Genomic DNA, 25425 nt, shown 5'->3' with positions numbered 1-25425 from the left:
GCTGCTACACGCGATGTTTTGTTGTTTGCCTTGAATCGGTCCGAAGTTGCAATGCAGTAAACACCTATGAACAAAAATGAAAGCGATAAGAAAAACGTTTTAAATTAGTGCTAGTCAGTTAGCTATAACATTCGCCTGTCTGTCTGAAGTTCTGTTAAAAATGCTGTCAAATCTGTGACGTATGGAAATCTGCGGAACACCACAAGATAAACATTGAGGAAGTAGCTAGCTACCTAGATTGCTAGCTAATTTGACAGCTGGGTAAGAGCTGTTAGCTGGTTATGTAGCTGCTGTTTAATTTAATATTTAATTCGTTTTAATTCGCATTTAATCATGGACCAAGCAGTCAGCGTCAATGCAGACCCAGATATGCCATCTGACAGTGAGGGTAAGTCGTGTGTCACAGTGTTATGATTTGTTACACCGACCAGACAGAGATCACACTGCTGTGTGGCTGGCTAGCTAGCAGGCTATTTAGGTATTTATATTTAATTTGGTTATTTTTATTAACACCATTGCCATGTCTCTGTACTGTCTTTCTGTAGGCCATGGCTCGCGCTGGAGAAATTGGAGTGGTTTTTGGTGAGTTTAGTTTTGAGATTATGTTCTATGGTGAATGTGATGTGAAATCAGAAATAAGCCTAGCTACCAGTATTTGATTTATTTAAATGTATTTGAATCAAACCTCATGGTGGAGACTCAGTCAAGCTAGTCGTCTTGACTTCTTTCTTATGTCATTCTCATTGGCACCAAAAGTTTAAAAAGTGTTGATAGTGGACAGAATGCGGTTGGACCATCATACAGTGGGGAGAACAAGTATTTGATACACTGCCGATTTTGCAGGTTTTCCTACTTACAAAGCATGTAGAGGTCTGTAATTTTTATCATAGGTACACTTCAACTGTGAGAGACGGAATCTAAAACAAAAATCCAGAAAATCAAATTGTATGATTTTTAAGTAATTAATTTGCATTTTATTGCATGACATAAGTATTTGATACATCAGAAAAGCAGAACTTAATATTTGGTACAGAAACCTTTGTTTGCAATTACAGAGATCATACGTTTCCTGTAGGTCTTGACCAGGTTTGCACACACTGCAGCAGGGATTTTGGCCCACTCCTCCATACAGACCTTCTCCAGATCCTCCAGGTTTCGGGGCTGTCGCTAGGCAATACAGACTTTCAGCTCCCTCCAAAGATTTTCTATTGGGTTCGTTGTCATGCTGGAAGACCCAGCCACGACCCATCTTCAATGCTCTTACTGAGGGAAGGAGGTTGTTGGCCAAGATCTCGCGATACATGGCCCCATCCATCCTCCCCTCAATACGGTGCAGTCGTCCTGTCCCCTTTGCAGAAAAGCATCCCCAAAGAATGATGTTTCCACCTCCATGCTTCACGGTTGGGATGGTGTTCTTGGGGTTGTACTCATCCTTCTTCTTCCTCCAAACACGGCGAGTGGAGTTTAGACCAAAAAGCTCTATTTTTGTCTCATCAGACCACATTACCTTCTCCCATTCCTCCACTGGATCATCCAGATGGTCATTGGCAAACTTCAGACAGGCCTGGACATGCGCTGGCTTGAGCAGGGGGACCTTGCGTGCGCTGCAGGATTTTAATCCATGACGGCGTAGTGTGTTAGTAATGGTTTTCTTTGAGACTGTGGTCCCAGCTCTCTTCAGGTCATTGACCAGGTCCTGTCGTGTAGTTCTGGGCTGATCCCTCACCTTCCTCATGATCATTGATGCCCCACGAGGTGAGATTTACATTTACATTTACATTTTAGTCATTTAGCAGACGCTCTTATCCAGAGCGACTTACATGAGCAATTAGGGTTAAGTGCCTTGCTCAAGGGCACATCGACAGATTTTTTACCTAGTCGGCTCAGGGATTAGAACCAGCGACCTTTCGGTTACTGGCACAATGCTCTTAACCACTAAGCTACCTGCCGCCCGTTGCATGGAGCCCCAGACTGAGGGTGATTGACCGTCATCCTGAACTTCTTCCATTTTCTAATAATTGCGCCAACAGTTGTTGCCTTCTCACCAAGCTGCTTGCCTATTGTCCTGTAGCCCATCCCAGCCTTGTGCAGGTCTACAATTTTATCCCTGATGTCCTTACACAGCTCTCTGGTCTTGGCCATTGTGGAGAGGTTGGAGTCTGTTTGATTGAGTGTGTGGACAGGTGTCTTTTATACAGGTAACGAGTTCAAACAGGTGCAGTTAATACAGGTAATGAGTGGAGAACAGGAGGGCTTCTTAAAGAAAAACGAACAGGTCTGTGAGAGCTGGAATTCTTACTGGTTGGTAGATTATCAAATACTTATGTCATGCAATAAAATGCAAATTAATTACTTAAAAGTCATACAATGTGATTTTCTGGATTTTTGTTTTAGATTCCGTCTCTCACAGTTGAAGTGTACATATGATAAAAATTACAGACCTCTACATGCTTTGTAAGTAGGAAACACTGACGATTTTGCAGGTTATCAAATACTTGTTCTCCCCACTGTATAATTGGCATATATATTACTCTTACTGAATTTCCACGTGAATTTATAACAGATTTTTTCCAACATAACAAAGGTACAGCAAATCCCCTTATTGTATGGGACACTTTTAAATGACAGACAAGTTCCTTACTTTTTCCCCCTTCCACTTTCCTCTTCCATTTTTGCGGTAATGCTGCAATTATTTGGTTGTAATTTTGGGTAGAGCAGACATTTCCATATGTTTTTGTTAGCTGCATATGCGACATAAGTCCACCAGTCCTACCGATGATATCATTTACGAAGATTATACCTTTTTTTTTTACTAGGAAAACTAGGTGTTTTAATCCGCGTATGCTTACTTCGATTATGACTTTACGCCGATAAAAAGAAGCAGAGTAAGGTGTTTACATGACTAATGCCATACTCAGCCTTCTGACATAATCGGTTAATATCAAATTATTAGCGTGCATGTAAAGTACTCAATGTTATTAATGGAATAGGGCAGGCTAGCTACAGTGCCTTCAGAAAGTATTCACACAACTTGACTTTTTCCACATTTTGTTATTACTGCCTGAATTTAATTTGATTATATTTAGATTTTTTGTCACTGGCCTACACATAATACCTCAATGTCAAAGTGGAATTATGTTTTTTCGAAATGTTTACAAATTAATTAAAAATGAAAAGCTGAATTGTCTTGAGTCAATAAGTATTCAACCTCTTTGTTATGGCAAGCCTAAATAAATTCAGGAGTAAACATTTGCTTAACAAGTCACATAATAAGTTGAATGGACTCACTCTGTGTGCTATAATAGTGTTTAACATTATATTTCTCAATGACTACATAATCTCTGTACCCCACACATAAAGATAATTTTAAGATTCCTCAGTTGAGCAGTGCATTTCAAACACAGATTCAACCACAAAAACCAGGGAGGTTTTCCAATGCCATGCAAAGAAGGGCTTCTATTCTTAGATGGATAAAAATTTAAAAAGCAGACATTGAATATCCCTTTGAGCATGGTGAAGGTATTAATTACACTTTGGATGGTGGATCAATACACCCAGTCACTACAAAGATATAGGCATCCTTCCTAACTCAGTTGCCGGAGAGGAAGGAATCCACTCAGGGGTTTCACCATGAGACTAATGGTAACTTTAAAACAGTTACAGAGTATAATGGCTGTGATAGGAGAAAACTGAGGATGGATCAACAACATTGTAGTTACTCCACAATACTAACCTAATTGACAGAGTGAAAATAAGTAAGCCTGTAAAGAATACAAATATTCCTAAACATGCATTCTGTTTTCAACAAGGCACTAAAGTAATACTGCAAAAAATTTGGCAAAGCCATTAACTTTTGTCCAGAATACAAAGTGTTATGTTTGAGGCAAATCCAATACAACACATTACTGAGTACCACTCTCCATATTTTCAAGCATAGTGGTGGCTGCATCATGTTATGGGTATGCTTGTAATCATTAAGGACTGGGGAGTTTTTCAGGATCAAAAATAAAGGATTTTGCTTGGGCTTAGCTCCATTCCTAAAGGAAAATCTGGTTGTCTGCTTTCCACCAGACACTGGGAGATGAATTCACCTTTCAGCAGGACAATAACCTAAAACACAAGGCGAAATCTACACTGGAGTTGTTTACCCAAGATGATAGTGAATGTTCCTGAGTGGCAGAGTTACAGTTTTGACTTAGATCAGCTTGAAAATATATGGCAAGACCTGAAAATGGCTGTCTAGCAATGATCAACAACCAATTTGACAGAGCTTGAAGAATCATGGGCAAATATTGCACAATCCAGGTGTCGAAAGCTCTTAGAGACTTACCCAGAAAGACTCAGCTGTAATGCCAAAGGTGATTCTAACATGTATTGACTCAGGGGGTTGAATACTTACAGTGGGGAGAACAAGTATTTGATACACTGCCGATTTTGCAGGTTTTCCTACTTACAAAGCATGTAGAGGTCTGTAATTTTTTATCATAGGTACACGTCCACTGTGAGAGACGGAATCTAAAACAAAAATCCAGAAAATCACATCGTATGATTTTTAAGTAATTAATTTGCATTTTATTGCATGACATAAGTATTTGATACATCAGAAAAGCAGAACTTAATATTTGGTACAGAAACCTTTGTTTGCAATTACAGAGATCATACGTTTCCTGTAGGTCTTGACCAGGTTTGCACACACTGCAGCAGGGATTTTGGCCCACTCCTCCATACAGACCTTCTCCAGATCCTTCAGGTTTCGGGGCTGTCGCTGGGCAATACGGACTTTCAGCTCCCTCCAAAGATTTTCTATTGGGTTCAGGTCTGGAGATTGGCTAGGCCACTCCAGGACCTTGAGATACTTCTTACGGAGCCACTCCTTAGTTGCCCTGGCTGTGTGTTTTGGGTTGTTGTCATGCTGGAAGACCCAGCCACGACCCATCTTCAATGCTCTTACTGAGGGAAGGAGGTTGTTGGCCAAGATCTCGTGATACATGGCCGCATCCATCCTCCCCTCAATACGGTGCAGTCGTCCTGTCCCCTTTGCAGAAAAGCATCCCCAAAGAATGATGTTTCCACCTCCATGCTTCACGGTTGGGATGGTGTTCTTGCGGTTGTACTCATCCTTCTTCTTCCTCCAAACATGGCGAGTGGAGTTTAGACCAAAAAGCTCAATTTTTGTCTCATCAGACCACATGACCTTCTCCCATTCCTCCTCTGGATCATCCAGATGGTCATTGGCAAACTTCAGACGGGCCTGGACATGCGCTGGCTTGAGCAGGGGGACCTTGCGTGCGCTGCAGGATTTTAATCCATGACGGCGTAGTGTGTTACTAATGGTTTTCTTTGAGACTGTGGTCCCAGCTCTCTTCAGGTCATTGACCAGGTCCTGCCGTGTAGTTCTGGGCTGATCCCTCACCTTCCTCATGATCATTGATGCCCCATGAGGTGAGATCTTGCATGGAGCCCCAGACCGAGGGTGATTGACCGTCATCTTGAACTTCTTCCATTTTCTAATAATTGCGCCAACAGTTGTTGCCTTCTCACCAAGCTGCTTGCCTATTGTCCTGTAGCCCATCCCAGCCTTGTGCAGGTCTACAATTTTATCCCTGATGTCCTTACACAGCTCTCTGGTCTTGGCCATTGTGGAGAGGTTGGAGTCTGTTTGATTGAGTGTGTGGACAGGTGTCTTTTATACAGGTAACGAGTTCAAACAGGTGCAGTTAATACAGGTAATGAGTGGAGAACAGGAGGGCTTCTTAAAGAAAAACTAACAGGTCTGTGAGAGCCATAATTCTTACTGGTTGGTAGGTGATCAAATACTTATGTCATGCAATAAAATGCAAATGAATTACTTAAAAATCATACAATGTGATTTTCTGGATTTTTGTTTTAGATTCCGTCTCTCACAGTTGAAGTGTACCTATGATAAAAATTACAGACCTCTACATGCTTTGTAAGTAGGAAAACCTGCAAAATCGGCAGTGTATCAAATACTTGTTCTCCCCACTGTATCTAATCAAGATACACAATGTATGCAAAAATATGTAGACACCCCTTCAAATTAGTGGATTCGGCTAATTCAGCCACATTGGCAGTAGAATGGCCTAACTGAAGAGCTCAGTGACTTTCAACGTGGCAATGTCATAGGATGCCACCTTTCCAACAAGTCAGTTCGTAAAATGTCTACTCTGCTAGATCTGCCCCGGTCAACTGTAAGTGCTGTTATTGTGAAGTGGAAACATCTAGGAGCAACAACGGCTCAGCCGCGAAGTGGTAGGTCACACAAGCTCACAGAACTGGACCGCCGAGTGCTGAAGCTCGTAAAAATGTCCACGGTTGCAACAATCATTACTGAGTTCCAACTGCCTCTGGAAGCAACATCCGCACAAGAACTGTTCATCGAGAGCTTCATGAAATAGGTTTCCATGGCCGAGCAGCCTCACACAAGCCAAGATCACCATGCACAATGCCAAGCGTCGGCTGGAGTGGTGTAAAGCTCGCCGCCATTGGACTCTGGATTGATGAATCACGCTTGACAATCTGGCAGTCCGACTGACAAATCTGGGTTTGGGGGATGCCAGGAGAACGCTACCTGCCCCAATACATAGTGCCAACTGTAAAGTTTGGTGGAGGATGAATAATGGTCTGGGGCTGTTTATCATGGTTCAGGCTAGGCCCCTTAGTTCCAGTGAAGAGAAATCGTAACGCTACATCATACAATGACATTCTAGACGATTCTGTGCTTCCAACTTTGTGGCAACAGTTTGGGCAAGGCCCTTTCCTGTTTCAACGTGACAATGCCCCCGTGCGCAAAGCAAGGTCCATACAGAAATGGTTTGTCGAGATCGGTGTGGAAGATCCTGACTGGCCTGCACCGAGCCCTGACCTCAGCCCCATCGAACACCTTGGATTAATTGTAACGCCGACTGCGAGCCAGGCCTAATCGCCCAACGTCAGTGCCTGACCTCACTAATGCTCTTGTGGCTGAATGGAAGCAAGTCCCCGCAGCAATGTTCCAACATCTAGAGGAAAGCCTTCCCAGAAGAGTGGAGGCTGTATTGGCAGCAAAGGGGGGACCAACTCCATATTAATGCCCAGAATTTTTCAAATGAGATGTTCGACGAGCAGGTGTCCGCATACTTTTGGTCATGTAGTTTATATTAGTATTTTCTTTTTAATTATGTATTATTATTTTTTTACAAATGTTCGAATTTTTTTCTCACTTTGACATTACATAATAGTTTGTGTAGATGGTTGACAAAAAAGGACAATTAAATACATTTTAATCCCACTTTGTAACACAACAAAATTTGGAAAAAGTCAAGGGTGTGAATATTTTCTGAAGGCACTGTATGTTGTAAAGACTGACTAAACCACTACTTGTAGATTCTGTCTGGCCCCAGTGATAAGTATGCGTGTAGCCACAGCAGCCGTTATGGAATGGCACGACGCGTTGATCAACAAAGAGAACTGATTGGCTGACACTGCCATTCCAAAATGCCTGCTGTGGCTTCTGCTAGCTATCATGAGGACGAAAAAAAAACTAGCAGTCGTTCAATTTTCTCGGTGTAACAGTTGGGATAATGGGACAATTCGGAGTACAACGCATTTCTCATCCCTGGATTGAGGTACGTTTTCCAAGCCATATCTTGCGCCGGCTCCGCTGCGTCTTAATCTACACAGGAAGGCTGTCTGACCCTAGTGCAGCTGTAAGCAAACGGGTCGGATCTGCTGGCTACATCTTATCCTCAGTTTGCCCTACAATATCATTGCATAGCCTCAAGTTATCATTCAATGGCCCACTGACACTTATCATCATCTCTGCATGCCCCCCTCCTCCTGATCCTTGTCTTCAGGTTGCTGGGGTTGTGCAATAACTTTGCGTACGTGGTGATGCTGAGTGCGGCCCATGACATCTTAAAACAACAAGGGTCTCACAACTCCACATCACCTGTAAGAATGTATTGTAGAATGCAGTATCACCATAACATTTGTAGCTATTGTTAGTGTCAAAGTACTATATTGGCAATATTCTTTCATTCTTTCTCTCTCCATTTCCTCCTTTTTCAGACCCCAGCCACAGTTGCCTTGCACGTTGAAGGTGGAAACGGTGGAAACAGAAGTAGCTACGACTGCAACCCTGTTTCTACCGCGGTGAATAGAGATGCACTGCAACTGTGAAAGTGTGTGTGTGTGTGATCCTGCCTGGTTAACCTGTGTGTGTCAGTGTGTGACCTTTCTGTCCCCCTCTCCAAGGCTGTGTTGTTGGCTGATATCCTTCCCACTCTCCTCATCAAGCTCTCTGCTCCATTCTTCATCCACAAACTCCCTTATGGGTAAGAGAAGGGCAGATAGTGCTTTCCCAGTTGTCTTTGAATAAGACTCAGTGATTCTTAAAAAAAAAGTAAATTAACATTGGAATAAAAAGTTGTCAATGGCCGAATCTTAGCTTTTGCTAATCATAACATAATACAGGAACAATATTATCTTGTATTACCAGTTTGCTTGAGTTTGACAATTTGAGCGCACATTTTGCAAAGGTTGTGTTTTTGTCCACAGTTTCCGAGTGTTGGTATGCGTTGCAACAGCGATTGCAAGCTTCCTTGTGGTGTCCTTCTCTTCTACCGTGTGGATGAGCACATTGGGTAATGTGTGTGTGTGTGTGTGTGTGTGTGTAGGCCTATGTTTGTGCATGGGGATGGCAACATTTGAAAAATGATAAGATCATTGATCACTATTTTAGTTCCTAGAACATTGCAGCTCTGACATTTCCCCTGAAACCAGACACTATCTCACTGATATAGTAACCATGGGGACACATCTATCAGCCAGTCAGCAGTTCTGTTAATAGCTGATTTAGCTGATGTGTATATTAAAGGGTAAATCCGGGATTCGAAAAACAACAAAGCAGCCACCTCGCCACTTGTTTTGGTACACAGCTGAGGAATGGGGCTGGAGAAATGTAAACACTCAAATTCATAGACAGATGTGAATCCATGAGATCAAAAATTATACAGTACCTTCAGAATGTATTCATACCCCTTGGCTTTTTCCACATTTTGTTGTGTTACAGCCTGAATTCAAAATTGATTAATTCTATTTTTTCTCTCACACATCTCCACACAATACCCCATAATGACAAAGTGAAAACATGTTTTTCGAAATGTCTGCTAATTTATTGAAAATTAAATACAGAAATATGACATTTACATAAGTATTCACACCGCTGAGCCAATATTTGTAAAATATTTTTTTTAGGGGTAGATAAGCTTTAATATTGCAGATATATTGTGGCTTCCATCAATGTAATTGTCTGCATCATTTCCAATCCCCAGTATATATATTTTTTGTAAATATACAGTGAGGGAAAAAAGTATTTGATCCCCTGCTGATTTTGTACGTTTGCCCACTGACAAAGACATGATCAGTCTATAATTTTAATGGTAGGTTTATTTGAACAGTGAGAGACAGAATAACAACAAAATAATCCAGAAAAACGCATGTCAAAAATTTTATAAATTGATTTCCATTTTAATGAGGGAAATAAGTATTTGACCCCTCTGCAAAACATGACTTAGTACTTGGTGGCAAAACCCTTGTTGGCAATCACAGAGGTCAGATGTTTCTTGTAGTTGGCCACCAGGTTTACACACATCTCAGGAGGGATTTTGTTCTACTCCTCTTTGCAGATCTTATCAAAGTCATTAAGGTTTCGAGGCTGACGTTTGGCAACTCGAACCTTCAGCTCCCTCCACAGATTTTCTATGGGATTAAGGTCTGGAGACTGGCTAGGCCACTCCAGGACCTTAATGTGCTTCTTCTTGAGCCACTCCTTTGTTTCCTTGGCCGTGTGTTTTGGGTCATTGTCATGCTGGAATTCCCATCCACGACCCATTTTCAATGCCCTGGCTGAGGGAAGGAGGTTCTCACCCAGGATTTGACGGTACATGGCCCCGTCCATCGTCCCTTTGATGCGGTGAAGTTGTCCTGTCCCCTTATCAGAAAAACACCCCCAAAGCATAATGTTTCCACCTCCATGTTTGATGGTGGGGATGGTGTTCTTGGGGTCATAGGCAGCATTCCTCCTCCTCCAAACATGGCGAGTTGAGTTGATGCCAAAGAGCTCGATTTTGGTCTCATCTGACCACAACACTTTCACCCAGTTCTCCTCTGAATCATTCAGATGTTCATTGGAAAACTTCAGACGGGCCTGTATATGTGCTTTCTTGAGTAGGGGGACCTTGCGGGCGCTTCAGGATTTCAGTCCTTCACGGCGTAGTGTGTTACCAATTGTTTTCTTGGTGACTATGGTCCCAGCTGCCTTGAGATCATTGAATAAATCCACACATGTAGTTCTGGGCTGATTCCTCACCGTTCTCATGATCATTGCAACTCCACGAGGTGAGATCTTGCATGGAGCCCCAGGCCGAGGGAGATTGACAGTTATTTTGTGTTTCTTCCATTTGCGAATAATCGCACCAACTGTTGTCACCTTCTCACCAAGCTGCTTGGCGATGGTCTTGTAGCCCATTCCAGCCTTTTGTAGGTCTACAATCTTGTCCCTGACATCCTTGGAGAGCTCTTTGGCCTTGGCCATGGTGGAGAGTTTGAAATCTGATTGATTGATTGCTTCTGTGGACAGGTGTCTTTTATACAGGTAACAAACTGAGATTAGGAGCACTCCCTAATCTCAGGAGCACTCCCTAATCTCATCTCGTTACCTGTATAAAAGACACCTGGGAGCCAGAAATCTTTCTGATTGAGAGGGGGTCAAATACTTATTTCCCTCATTAAAATGCAAATGAATTTATAACATTTTTGACATGCGTTTTTCTGGATTTTTTTGTTGTTATTCTGTCTCTCACTGTTCAAATAAACCTACCATTAAAATTATAGACCGATCATTTCTTTGTCAGTGGGCAAACGTACAAAATCAGCTGGGGATCAAATACTTTTTTCCCTCACTGTATATATATATATATACAGTGGGGGGAAAAGTATTTAGTCAGCCACCAATTGTGCAAGTTCTCCCACTTAAAAAGATGAGAGAGGCCTGTAATTTTCATCATAGGTACACGTCAACTATGACAGACAGAATGAGGAAAAAAATTCCAGAAAGTCACATTGTAGGATTTTTTATGAATTTATTAGCAAATTATGGTGGAAAATAAGTATTTGGTCAATAACAAAAGTTTCTCAATACTTTGTTATATACCCTTTGTTGGCAATGACACAGGTCAAACGTTTTCTGTATGTCTTCACAAGGTTTTCACACACTGTTGGTGGTATTTTGGCCCATTCCTCCATGCAGATCTCATCTAGAGCAGTGATGTTTTGGGGCTGTCGCTGGGCAACACGGACTTTCAACTCCCTCCAAAGATTTTCTATGGGGTTGAGATCTGGAGACTGGCTAGGCCACTCCAGGACCTTGAAATGCTTCTTACGAAGCCACTCCTTCGTTGCCCGGGCGGTGTGTTTGGGATCATTGTCATGCTGAAAGACCCAGCCACGTTTCATCTTCAATGCCCTTGCTGATGGAAGGAGATTTTCACTCAAAATCTCACGATACATGGCCCCATTCATTCTTTCCTTTACACGGATCAGTCGTCCTGGTCCCTTTGCAGAAAAACAGCCCCAAAGCATGATATTTCCACCCCCATGCTTCACAGTAGGTATGGTGTTCTTTGGATGCAACTCAGCATTCTTTGTCCTCCAAACACGAGTTCAGTTTTTACTAAAAAGTTCTATTTTGGTTTCATCTGACCATATGACATTCTCCCAATCCTCTTCTGGATCATCCAAATGCACTCTAGCAAACTTCAGACGGGCCTGGACATGTACTGGCTTAAGCAGGGGGACACGTCTCGCACTGCAGGATTTGAGTCCCTGGCGGCGTAGTGTGTTACTGATGGTAGGCTTTGTTACTTTGGTCCCAGCTCTCTGCAGGTCATTCACTAGGTCCCCCCGTGTGGTTCTGGGATTTTTGCTCACCGTTCTTGTGATCATTTTGACCCCACGGGGTGAGATCTTGCGTGGAGCCCCAGATCGAGGGAGATTATCAGTGGTCTTGTATGTCTTCCATTTCCTAATAATTGCTCCCACAGTTGATTTCTTCAAACCAAGCTGCTTACCTATTGCAGATTCAGTCTTCCCAGCCTGGTGCAGGTCTACAATTTTGTTTCTGGTGTCCTTTGACAGCTCTTTGGTCTTGGCCATAGTGGAGTTTGGAGTGTGACTGTTTGAGGTTGTGGACAGGTGTCTTTTATACTGATAACAAGTTCAAACAGGTGCCATTAATACAGGGAACGAGTGGAGGACAGAGGAGCCTCTTAAAGAAGAAGTTACAGGTCTGTGAGATCCAGAATTCTTGCTTGTTTTTAGGTGACCAAATACTTATTTTCCACCATAATTTGCAAATAAATTCATAAAAAATCCTACAATGTGATTTTCTGGATTTTTTTTTCTCAATTTGTCTGTCATAGTTGATGTGTACCTATGATGAAAATTACAGGCCTCTCTCATCTTTTTAAGTGGGAGAACTTGCACAATTGGTGGCTGACTAAATACTTTTTTCCCCCACTGTATATAAGAATTCTTTAAAAAAAAAAATGTTCCTTTATTGTTTTCCCCTAACCCTACCACCTCTCTCCTAATTGGAGTAAACTAATGGACAACAACACTTAGTCTTCTACTTCCAGCTTATATTGTACATATTATATACATTTTACGTACACAGTATATTTTACAATAGTTATCTTTTGTTTGTTTTTAGTCCCATCCTTCAGCTACCCTCAACCCCTCCCATTTATCTATGAACACCATCCAGTTTTGATTTCTATTTGCCATATATTTTTCAACTGCGCTGTGGTGTTTCACAAAAGTTCTGAACCTTTCTATTCTCATAGTTCCTAAAGATTGTAAATTAAAGATAAACATTTTTGCTAAGAGTATTATTATATTATTGATTGATTGACTATGACTTTTCAAATCACCCAGCAGTGCTATTTGCGGAGTTAGCTTCAGGTAAATGTTGCAATTCTTCAGCCATTCCTGAACCTACGACCAAAAACAAGCTACATATGGACAGTACCAAAACAAAAAATCTAATGATTCTGTCTCGTTGCAGCAAAATCTGTAGAGATGGGATGGTTGCATCATCCCCCATATATATAACATTCTTTGGTTACTACATGATTCCATATGTGTTATTTCATAGTTTTGATGTCTTCACTATTATTCTACAATGTCGAAAATAGTAAAAATAAAGAAAAACCCTTGAATGAGTAGGTGTGTCCAAACTTTTTACTGGTACTGTATATTTGCAAGAATTTCAAAAAAACTGTTTTTGCTTTGTCATTATGGGGTATTGTGTGTAGATTGATGAGGGGAAAAAACAATTTAATCAATTTTAGAATAAGGCTGTAACAAAATGTGGAAAAAGTTAAGGGGTCTGAATACTTTACGAATGCACTGTATATCGTTTTGAAAAGAATGTACCAATCCCAGATAGACCCTTTAAACTCGCAAGAAAGTAAAGTCGGGACTTACAGTGCCTTCAGAAAGTATTCACATCCCTTGACTTTTTCCATTTTGTTGTGTTGCAGCCTGAATTTAAAATGGATGAAATTGAGATTTTTTGTCACTGGCCTACAAACAATACACCATAATGTCAAAGTGGAATTATGTTTTTTGAAAGTCTTATAAATTAATAACAAATTAAAATCAGAAATGTCTTGAGTCAATAAGTATTTAACCCCTTTGTTATGGCAAGCCTAATTAAGTTCAGGAGTAAACATTTGCTTAACAAGTCACATAATAAGTGCAATAATAGTATTTAACATGATGTTTTAATGACTACCTCATCTCTGTACCCCGCACGTACAGATAATTGTACGATCCCTCAGTCAAGCAGTGCATTTCAAACACTGATTCAAACACAAAGACCTGGGAGGTTTTCCAATGCCTCGCAAAGAAGAGCACCTATCGGTAGATGAGTAAAAATAAATAAAAGCAGACATTGAATATCCCTTTGAGCATGGTGAAGTTATTCATTACACTTCGGATGGTGTATCAATACACCCAGTCACTACAAAGATACAGGCAACCTTCCTAACTCAGTTGCTGGAGAATAAGGAAACCACTCAGGGATTTCACCATGAGGCCAATGGTGACTTTAAAACAGAGTTTAATGGCTGTGATAGGAGAAAATTGAGGATGGATCAACAACATTGTAGTTACTCCACAATACTAACCTAATTGACAGAGTGAAAATAAGGAAGCCTGTACAGAATACAAATATTCCAAAACATGCATCCAGTTTGCAACAAGGCACTAAAGTAATACTGCAAAAAAATTGGCTAAGCAATTACATGTTTGTCCTAAATACAAAGTATTATGTTTGGGGCAAATCCAATACAACACATTACGGAGTACCTCTTTCCATATTTTATAGTGGTGGCTGCATCATGCTATGGGTATGCTTGTAATCGTTAAGGACTGGGGAGTTCTTTAGGATAAAAAATAAACTGAATGGAGCTGAGCACAGGCAAAATCCTAGAGGAAAATGAAATTATGTATTTCATTTTCAATAAATTAGCAAACATTTCTAAAAACATGTTTTCAGTTTGTAATTATTGTGTATTGTGTGTAAATGGGTGAGATAAAAAAAATCAATTTAATCCATTTTGAATTCAGGCTGTAACACAACAAAAGGTGGCATTATTCAAGGGGTATGAATACTTTTTACATTTACGTCATTTAGCAGACGCTCTTATCCAGAGCGACTTACAAATTGGTGCATTCACCTTATGATAGCCAGTGGGACAACCACTTTACAAATTTTTTTTTTTTTCTTTTTTTTGGGGGGTGGGGTAAGGGGGGGTAGAAGGATTACTTTATCCTATCCCAGGTATTCCTTAAAGAGGTTTCATAAGGCACTGTATTACAATTGTTTCACCCTTACTGTAAATGCTGTGTGAAGGTATTTTAACCATTCATTTATGAAGCTCTATTATTATTATTATTATGTGCATTTATATTAGAGTACATATTTGCATCCATATTAAAGTACTGTGTATCTGTCTAGGTGTGATCTTTGCCAGTGTGAGCTCAGGACTGGGAGAGCTCTCCTTCCTCTCTCTCACTGTCTTCTTTAGCAGGTAGACTATCTCTGTTTACTTTGCAGGTCAGATTTACTAACAGTTCAGTAAGTTGTTTACTTTGCATCTCGTTTTGAACATGAAAGGTATTCTCACTCAACCCCCTCTCATAGTTTTTTTCCACGTCTCTCTTTCTATCTCAGAGATGTGTTGGGGGGCTGGGGCTCGGGCACCGGTGGAGCAGGTGTGGCTGGGGCTCTGCTGTACTCTGCTCTCACGCAGGCTGGCCTCTCGCCCAGGGATACGCTGCTCATCATGCTGGTCGTCCCCGTTGCCATGGTGATCAGGTCAGTCCCAGGGGTGAAAGTAAGGTGGTCTGGTACAGCGTCCATGCAAAAAATAAATAGTGTGGGTACGCTGTACTGGTATGAGCCTATCACAATAATTAAAGCAAAATGTAAGTTAGTCTGTAGGCTATTACACCACTATTTATCATTACCGCAAGTTAGAGGCATGAAAAATTAGCAAATGGACTTGAAAATGGGTGGTATAGCCTATGCTCCAAACTGATGTAGTTCCACGAGAACACTGACATTTTGCCAAGGCAAAGATGAGTGGCCGAGACGCTCGCGGACACAGTGGGTGCATAAAGTCTGGCCGAATGACAATCGCCAAATGTCATCACACTTTTTGGTGTTTTGTGTAACCGATGTCTCTTTCCATTCACCTCTGTTTGGAGGCTGGAAATATTTTGTGAGTGGATGAACGTGCGTGGGTAGCCTAGTAAAGGCTTTGAAGTGATTGTTTGACAAGCGCATGCACACATAGGAGGTCCCATACCGGGAAGAAATTAATTCTATATTGAAAAAATATATAAACGCAACATGTGTTGGTCTCATGTTTCATGAGCTGAAATAAAAGATCCCAGAAATGTACCATATGCACAAAAAGCTTATTTCTCTCAAATGTTGTGCACAAATTTGTTCACATCCCTGTTCGTGAGCATTTCTCATTTGCCAAGATAATCCATACACCTGGCAGGTGTCGCATATGAAGAAGCTGATTAAACAGCATGATCATTACACAGGTGCACCTTGTGCTGGCGACTATAAAAGGCCACTCTAAAATGTGCAGTTTTGTCACACAACACAATGCCACAGATGTCTCAAGATTTGAGGGAGCATGCAATTGGTATGCTGACTGCAGGAATGTCCAACAGAGCTGTTGCCAGAGAATTTAATGTTCATTTCTCTACCATAAGCCACCTCCAACGTTGATTTTGAGAATTTGGCAGTACGTCCAACCAGCCTCACAACCGCCGACCACGTGTAACCATGCTATTCCAGGACGTCCACATCCGGCTTCTTCACCTGCGGGATCGTCTGAGACCAGCCACCCGGACAGCTGATGAAACTCAGGAGTATTTCTGTCTGTTATAAAGCCCTTTTGTGGGGAAAAACACATTGGGTGGGCCTGGCTCCCAAGTGGGTGGGCCTATGTCCTCCCAGGCCCACCTATGGCTGCGCCCCTGCCCAGTCATGTGAAATCCATAGATTAGTGCCTAATTTCCTTATATGAACTGTAACTCAGTAAAATCGTTGAAATGGTTGCATGTTGCGTTTATTTTTGTTCTGTATACTTTCACCCCTGGTCAGTCCCATAAACGATGTTGATGTGATGTAAAGTTAACAATGTGTCGTTGTTAGGTGATAGTGGGAAAGGATCAGTCTCTTCTTTTCTGTCTGTTTCTCTGACCCCTTCACCCCCTTTTTGTGTCTCTCTTTCTCTTTCTTTCTCCCGCTTTCCCATTCTTTCACCTCAGCTATTTTTTCCTGCTAGTTTTCCCCCCATCCTTCCCACAGTGGAAATGCAGGGAGGCGGAGTCTGTGAGGGGCGGTGACTCACAGAGCAGGCGGCCCCTATTGGATGGCTCTGATGAAGAGGAGGAGGAGGAGCGGGAGAAAGGTGCTGAAGGTGTGTTTATCGTGTCAACATGTGGTAAGGTAAAGAATTTTGAGGAAAGTGATATGTGGTAATATGGACGTTTGACACAAGATTTTTAAGTAGTGAAATATTGCATTGTAATTGTTAAAGATTTTGTAGGACATTGATTAACCAAACAGCCCATGTTCTCTTCCTTCTGAATATAACAGAAGACAAGGTCACTGGACCACTGACACTTATTGAGAAGCTACACGTCATTAAAGTGAGTTTGTGAAGTCTTTAAAGTCATAGGCTTTTAGAAAAGTTGGTCTGTACCATTTTCAGAGTAAAAAGTTATACTCTCTCAGTTGGCCCAGGCCAGGGTAAACCAGGCCAAAATCTCATAAATATCCTTATTTCCAGTCATGATTTTCGATACACACTCAAATCCCCAAAGCGAAATATACAGAACAGCTTTACTTTAATTACATTTTACATATGCAAGGTAATGAGGCTAACCCTGGCCTAGTAAGTTTTACTCAGTCTTGATGTGCACCAGTACAATATGTATTATTGCCAATCTGCTAATATTAATTCTCCCTCCTACCCTCAGGGTCTGCTGAGGTTCGTGGTTCCGTTAGGAGTGGTCTACTTCGCGGAGTACTTCATCAACCAGGGCCTGGTGAGTGGGCATCTGTCGCCCCCTGGCAGCTGATAGTGTCACTGCAACTAGTTGATATTCTCACCATCACTTCCATTCTCATTGTATAGTATGGATGGCCCCCAACTTGTATGGATGACCCCCTACTTCTTGTTGTAGTAGAACTCATTTCCTAATTGTTCAACTTCCTTTGCAGTTGGAACTCCTGTATTTCCCAAAGTTCAATCTCTCCCATGCAGAGCAGTATCGCTGGTCAGTAACATTCAGAATACTTATATAGTGCCATGATTAAGTGGTGTAAAGCTATTAACTCACAATCTTCCCATCTGTATGTATTCAGGTACCAGACACTGTACCAGGTAGGGGTGTTGGTCTCGCGATCCTCTCTCTGCTGTGTGAAGATCAGTAGAATCTGGGCTCTCTCTCTGCTGCAGGTGAGTGAACAATGGATGAGATATATCAGCTGGTCCCAATTCACTCCCTACCCTTTGATGTTTGTGGAACCGAAGGGTTTGGAGGATGGATATAATCATGGTAGTGGTGGATAGGGCTGTGGCGGTCATGAAATGTTGTTAGCCGGTAACTGTCATGCAAATAACTGCAGGTCTCATGGTAATAGACATTTTAAATAACATAAAAACGTTTAGCATCTCCTGTCTTCCACACATAGCATACAAGCCACTGATGCGGACCTTTTGGAACATCTACATTTAAAAAGTCTAATAAATCCATTTAATATAGCCTACACCATCACAATAAATTCATTCTTTATTTTAGACCGGTCTAAAGAAATATTATGATATGAAGAAAATGTAGCCTATACCGAAGAACAGAATAGCATATTCTGAGTCATCCTTATGTTAGGCCCTGATCTGGCTATTCCATATGGCTGTGGGCTACACTAATTCATTTAGTAGACAAGATTTTCTTAGAATTCCATGGCATTATTTTATATTATTTTATAGTAAGAAGAATATAATTGAAAATAGCTGGATAAAATAGAAAGGATATTTCGATTTCCGAGGGAGTGCGCACATACGGCTATTCTGTGTTGATTGGTTAACAAAGTGATAATTTGAAACAGGTCCTCCTACAGTGAGGGAAAAAGTATTTGATCCCCTGCTGATTTTGTACGTTTGCCCACTGACAAAGACATGATCAGTCTATCATTTTAATGGTAGGTTTATTTGAACAGTGAGAGACAGAATAACAACAAAATAAACCAGAAAAACGCATGTCAAAAATGTTATAAATTGATTTGCATTTTAATGAGGGAAATAAGTATTTGACCCCTCTGCAAAACATGTCTTAGTACTTGGTGGCAAAACCCTTGTTGGCAATCACAGAGGTCAGACGTTTCTTATAGTTGGCCACCAGGTTTGCACACATCTCAGGAGGGATTTTGTTCCACTCCTCTTTGCAGATCTTCTCCAAGTCATTAAGGTTTCGAGGCTGACGTTTGGCAACTCGAACCTTCAGCTCCCTCCACAGATTTTCTATGGGATTAAGGTCTGGAGACTGGCTAGGCCACTCCAGGACCTTAATGTGCTTCTTCTTGAGCCCCTCCTTTGTTGCCTTGGCCATGTGTTTTGGGTCATTGTCATGCTGGAATACATTTACGTCATTTAGCAGACGCTCTTATCCAGAGCGACTTACAAATTGGTACATTCACCTTATAGCCAGTGGGATAACCACTTTACAATATGTTATTTATTTTTATTTTTTGGGGGTGGGTTGGGTAACGGGGGGGTAGGAGGATTACTTTATCCTATCCCAGGTATTCCTTAAAGAGGTGGGGTTTCAAGTGTCTCCGGAAGGTGTTGAGTGACTCTGCTGTCCTGGTGTCGTGAGGGAGCTTGTTCCACCATTGGGGTGCCAGAGCAGCGAACAGTTTTGACTGGGCTGAGCGGGAACTGTGCTTCCGCAGAGGTAGGGGGGCCAGCAGGCCAGAGGTGGATGAACGCAATGCCCTCGTTTGGGTGTAGGGACTGATCAGAGCCTGAAGGTACGGAGGTGCCGTTCCCCTCACAGCTCCGTAGGCAAGCACCATGGTCTTGTAGCAGATGCGAGCTTCAACTGGAAGCCAGTGGAGTGTGCGGAGGAGCGGGGTGACGTGAGAGAACTTGGGAAGGTTGAACACCAGATGGGCTGCGGCATTCTGGATGAGTTGTAGGGATTTAATGGCACAGGCAGGGAGCCCAGCCAACAGCGAGTTGCAGTAATCCAGACGGGAGATGACAAGTGCCTGGATTAGGACCTGTGCCGCTTCCTGTGGAAGGCAGGGTCGTACTCTCCGAATGTTGTAGATTGTAGAGCATGAACCTACAGGATCGGGTCACCGCCTTGATGTTAGCGGAGAACGACAGGGTGTTGTCCAGGGTCACGCCAAGGCTCTTCGCACTCTGGGAGGAGGACACAACGGAGTTGTCAACCGTGATGGCGAGATCATGGAACGGGCAGTCCTTCCCGGGGAGGAAGAGCAGCTCCGTCTTGCCGAGGTTCAGCTTGAGGTGGTGATCCGTCATCCACACTGATATGTCTGCCAGACATGCATAGATGCGATTCGCCACCTGGTTATCAGAAGGGGGAAAGGAGAAGATTAGTTGTGTGTCGTCTGCGTAGCAATGATAGGAGAGGCCATGTGAGGATATGACAGAGCCAAGTGACTTGGTGTATAGCGAGAATAGGAGAGGGCCTAGAACTGAGCCCTGGGGGACACCAGTGGTGAGAGCACGTGGTGCGGAGACAGATTCTCGCCACGCCACTTGGTAGGAGCGACCGGTCAGGTAGGACGCAATCCAAGAGTGAGCCGCGCCGGAGATGCCCAGCTCGGAGAGGAGGATCTGATGGTTCACAGTATCAAAGGCAGCAGACAGGTCTAGAAGGACAAGAGCAGAGGAGAGAGAGTTAGCTTTAGCAGTGCAGAGAGCCTCCGTGACACAGAGAAGAGCAGTCTCAGTTGAATGACCAGTCTTGAAACCTGACTGGTTTGGATCAAGAAGGTCATTCTGAGAGAGATAGCAAGAGAGTTGGCTAAAGACGGCACTCTCTAGAGTTTTGGAGAGAAAAGAAAGAAGGGATACTGGTCTGTAGTTGTTGACATCAGAGGGATCGAGTGTCGGTTTTTTGAGAAGGCGTGCAACTCTCGCTCTCTTGAAGACGGAAGGGACATAGCCAGCGGTCAAGGATGAGTTGATGAGCGAGGTGAGGTAAGGGAGAAGGTCACCAGAGATGGTCTGGAGAAGAGAGGAGGGAATAGGGTCAAACGGGCAGGTTGTTGGGCGGCCAGCCGTCACAAGTCGCAAGATTTTATCTGGAGAGAGAGGGGAGAAAGAAGTCAAAGCATAGGGTAGGGCAGTGTGAGCAGGACCAGCAGTGTCAGTGTCAATACCCATCCATGACCCATTTTCAATGCCCTGGCTGAGGGAAGGAGGTTCTCCCCCAAGATTTGACGGTACATGGCCCCGTCCATCGTCCCTTTGATGCGGTGAAGTTGTCCTGTCCCCTTAGCAGAAAAACACCCCCAAAGCATATTTCCACCTCCATGTTTGACGGTGGGGATGGTGTTCTTGGGGGTTATAGGCAGCATTCCTCCTCCTCCAAACACGGCGAGTTGAGTTGATGCCAAAGAGCTCGATTTCGGTCTCATCTGACCACAGCACTTTCACCCAGTTCTCCTCTGAATCATTCAGATGTTTACTGGCAAACTTCAGACGGCCCTGTATATGCGCTTTCTTGAGCAGGGGGACCTTGCGGGCGCTGCAGGATTTCAGTCCTTCACTGCGTAGTGTGTTACCAATTGTTTTCTTGGTGACTATGGTCCCAGCTGCCTTGATCATTGACAAGATCCTCCCGTGTAGTTCTGGGCTGATTCCTCACCGTTCTCATGATCATTGCAACTCCACGAGGTGAGATCTTGCATGGAGCCCCAGGCCAAGGGAGATTGACAGTTATTTTGTGTTTCTTCCATTTGCGAATAATTGCACCAACTGTTGTCACCTTCTCACCAAGCTGCTTGGCGATGGTCTTGTAGCCCATTCCAGCCTTGTGTAGGTCTACAATCTTGTCCCTGACATCCTTGGAGAGCTCTTTGGTCTTGGCCATGGTGGAGAGTTTGGAATCTGATTGATTGATTGCTTCTGTGGACAGGTGTCTTTTTATACAGGTAACAAGCTGAGATTAGGAGCACTCCCTTTAAGAGTGTGCTCCTAATCTCAGCTCGTTACCTGTATAAAAGACACCTGGGAGCCAGAAATCTTTCTGATTGAGAGGGGGTCAAATACCTATTTCCCTCATTAAAATCAATTTTTAACATTTTTGACATGCGTTTTTCTGGATTTTTTTGTTGTTATTCTGTCTCTCACTGTTCAAATAAACCTACCATTAAAATTATAGACTGATCATTTCTTTGTCAGTGGGCAAACGTACAAAATCAGCAGGGGATCAAATACTTTTTCCCCTCACTGTATACTTTCTGAAAGGACTGTATCTTGGGCTTTATTAATTGTTTATTTGTATGTGTTTGGCTTTAGCTGAGATTGTTCTTTACAGAGTCAAGTATATTTTGTCTAGGCCTCAATTGTTCCTTGACTAGCACCATTCATTCTCGCTGTTGATAATTATAATGTTATAACTTCTAATAGTAAATGTATCCAGTGGCGATTTGGGAGAGAGTGAGGGGATTGCCATCTAAGATACAACATATTTTTTGCGGCAGTGCAGCCTGCCAGCAGTAATCGTCTCTGATTGATTGAGAGATTCAAGGAGCTATCATCGTTAAGTAACATAATAGATGCAAAGCCCTAGAAGCATTTACAAGCAGGGCTCTCCCACATCATATGGAGGAATGTGCCTACCTGATTTAGGGGACACAGTGAACAGTTGGGAGTTGGGGCCAATTTCATCGTAAAACGTTTCCTTGGTGTTAAATACAGTCTGTGAACAGTCTTAAATTGTATAAATTGGTGGTTCAGATTACAGGATGCCAAAGTCATATTTCTCCATATTCTGTTCCAGTTAAAGGGTTGTTCCAAATCAATTAGATCTGTGGACCATACATTTTTTCATGGCTAGCTCAGAATATGAGCTTTCCAAAAGTTGTTTCTATATTATAGAGATCAGTCCTTTCGGGAGCCCAGATAATGTATTTATAAATTACGGCATTGGATGGTTCGGTAGTTGGGTTTCCCAATTTAGGATGGGACGAAATACTAGTGCCTGGAAATACAATTTCAAGTCTGGTACGGATAGTCCTCCTACGTCTTTCCCTCTTTGCAAGTTTATTTTATTTTATCCGGGCTCGCTTACCCTGCCATATATATTTTGAAACCGCACTATGGATTTTATCCCAATAGCCAGAAGGGGAAGCATTGGACTACAGAAATTCAGCCGTGGTAATATATTAATTCTGACAATAGATATTCTGCCGTTTAAAGCAACTGGGATATTAGTCAGTCTCATTAAGTGTTTGATTAGATTTTTTGAAAGCATTTACATTGATGTCAGAGTAATTAGAGCGACAATAGGGTGCTGAGTACCAGGTCATTAGCGACTGGCCGTTAGCGACTGGCCGTTAGCAAGTTTGGTAGGCTACTAATGACCATCAGCAACATCAGAGCACAGTTTTGGAGAAGCGTAGTTACCTTCACTCAACGGTCATGTGGAATTTGACTGCGGTCATGACTGGTGATTGCCGGTGTGGTGGTTCTACGGTCACAGTAACAACCCTAGTGGTGGAGCTCTCACTTTCTCTGATATTCATCTCTCTCCACCTGGTTTTATCTTTTCTTCCTCCTCTCTCTATCTCCCCCACCATCCCCACCACTACCTCTGTGCCCTTATTCATAAAGCGTCTGTGTAGGCGTGCTGATCTAGGATCTGTCGGTGTCATTTTTTTGTATCCTAGATCACTCCTACTCTAAGATGCTTTATGAATTGGTCTGTCTCACCTCAGTGTGTGAACACAGTGTTGCTCTGTCTCCCTCAGTGTGTGAACGCGGTGTTGCTCTGTCTCCCTCAGTGTGTGAACGCGGTGTTGCTGTTCTTGTCGGTGTACTACCAGTTACTGCCCAGTGCGTGGCTGGTGTTTGTGATAGTCATCTACGAGGGGCTGCTGGGAGGAGCTGCATACGTCAACACATTCTACTTCATCAGCAAGGAGGTCAGTCACCAGTGTGTGTGTGTGTGTGTGTGTGTGTGTTTGTCAATATATAACATTAGCTAGAGGGTCAGCCAATGGACATGTTTGTGTGTGTGTTTGCATGCCACTCCCCTGACCTTTCCCCTCTCCCTGCAGACTGGAGACAGACAGAGGGAGTTTGCCATGGCGACAGCCAGTGTAGGAGACAGTCTGGGCATCGCCATCTCCGGCCTCATAGCTTTCCCAGTCCACAGATACTTCTGCTCACTGTGAGAGATAGTAGAGCAAGAAAGACTGGTGGGAAGTGCAAAATAGGTAGTATTTCTCATTGGACATCTGAAGAAGAGTGGATGGATATTGCTGATAATTATTGTGTTAATTTTTCGGTTAAATTAGACTCCTGGCAGAGGTCTGTTCAGACACATATCTTCCTGCACCTTAGCAACCTTGTTGGGCGTGTGGTAGATTCCTCCATTTACTTATAAATCATATTGTTATGACTGGTACTTTCTGGTACAAGTTTCATATCACTTCAAAATAGTTGATAACTGTCACTAGCCAACTAACTGTAAATAAAAATCTGCAATCAATGTTTTTTTAATATATATTTTACTACATTCCAACATCTAGTATACTGCTGAAATCTACAGCCACTAACTTTGTGTCTTTGCTGCTATTGTTGGGTTGTTAATTACTGTTATAAAATGGTGAATGCTCTAACTTAACTCTACTAACAGTGTTTACATGTGGTGGGCTTTTATGATCAATGTTGTATTTTATTGTAACTTTTGAAAACGGACCTTAGATTCTACAAGTGATTAAAGATTTGATTTTGATTCAAATGTGGTTTATTGTTTCTTCTCTGTAGGAATACTTTGTTTTGAAATAAGATCAATTGCATCATTAAAGCTAGAATTCTTAGTTGCTACATCCATTTTTTAAAACTTTTAAATTAATTATATATACCCATTGATTCTTGAACAATATAACTTAGAAATGCCACATGCGCGTAGTTCAACTGTCGTACCCCATCAGAACCCAAAATAAAGGCTTGTTTTACTCCAATGTTTGAAAACAATGTAAATGTAAACAACCATTGAATAGCCTCAAAACATGGTTAAAACTATCATTTTGATATCATGGATGGTCGGGCCTTGCATCCATAGCACTGTCTATAAATTTGAGCGTGGTTACATTTCTCCAGGCCGCTTTGTTATTGTTTCAATTAAGGAATGTAGCTTTAAACACAACAGACAAAATGTGGATCGGTGCGCACTCAGGTTCGCAAATTACGTTGAGGTGCTAAAGTACTCTCAGACAGAAAACTATTGGTGTGTCTGAACCCAAACAGATATATATCCCAGGCTATGTCATTTGCGCGCCCACGTTTCCCCTCCCGTTTCATGACTGCGAAATGTGCGTCCCCGACAGAGGAAGTTGCCTGGTTCCCAAACTGTGGGTCTACACTCAAATCTACACCCAAATGGGTTTTGCCTTCGTAACTGGTTAGTTTTATGTTGAGATGCTTTCATACTGTCATATTTTCGCTTAAATATTTGTATAATATTTTCTAGGTCTGACATGATGTCCCCGTCAATCACCGATGA

At 42.4% G+C, this 25425-nt stretch overlaps 1 protein-coding gene across 2 annotated transcripts; it reads left to right on the top strand.

Moving 5' to 3' along the window:
- Window positions 1-24660, top strand: cln3 (CLN3 lysosomal/endosomal transmembrane protein, battenin). 2 transcript variants are annotated; one of them, XM_084146157.1, is made up of 15 exons: window positions 1-388; window positions 546-582; window positions 7854-7950; window positions 8068-8151; window positions 8254-8333; window positions 8557-8642; window positions 15083-15155; window positions 15299-15442; window positions 16918-17069; window positions 17249-17301; window positions 17632-17700; window positions 17876-17931; window positions 18020-18113; window positions 23699-23839; window positions 23975-24660. In XM_084146157.1, the coding sequence occupies exons 1-15, from the start codon at window positions 334-336 to the stop codon at window positions 24089-24091; spliced, it is 1338 nt and encodes a 445-aa protein (XP_084002283.1). In that variant the 5' UTR covers window positions 1-333; the 3' UTR covers window positions 24092-24660. The 2 variants fall into 2 exon arrangements, with proteins under 2 accessions (XP_084002283.1, XP_084002282.1); XM_084146156.1 differs by having other exon boundaries at window positions 16918-17093.
- Window positions 24661-25425: the final 765 nt, after the last annotated feature.

Source organism: Coregonus lavaretus (assembly GCF_964263955.1).
Source record: "Coregonus lavaretus genome assembly, chromosome: 28".
Taxonomy (NCBI): Eukaryota; Metazoa; Chordata; class Actinopteri; order Salmoniformes; family Salmonidae; genus Coregonus; species Coregonus lavaretus.
The sequence above is the reverse complement of the archived record's forward strand: the minus strand, read 5'-3'. Positions and strand labels throughout refer to the sequence as shown.

What these genes read in the sequence shown, in the direction of transcription:
- cln3 (XM_084146156.1), top strand. Translation starts at nt 334, where the DNA reads ATGGACCAAGCAGTCAGCGTCAATGCAGACCCAGATATGCCATCTGAC. An exon ending in GCAACCCTGTTTCTACCGCG is followed by an intron (nt 8,152 to 8,253) that starts GTGAATAGAGAT and finishes CCCCTCTCCAAG; the next exon opens with GCTGTGTTGTTGGCTGATAT. An exon ending in AGAAGCTACACGTCATTAAA is followed by an intron (nt 17,302 to 17,631) that starts GTGAGTTTGTGA and finishes TCCTACCCTCAG; the next exon opens with GGTCTGCTGAGGTTCGTGGT.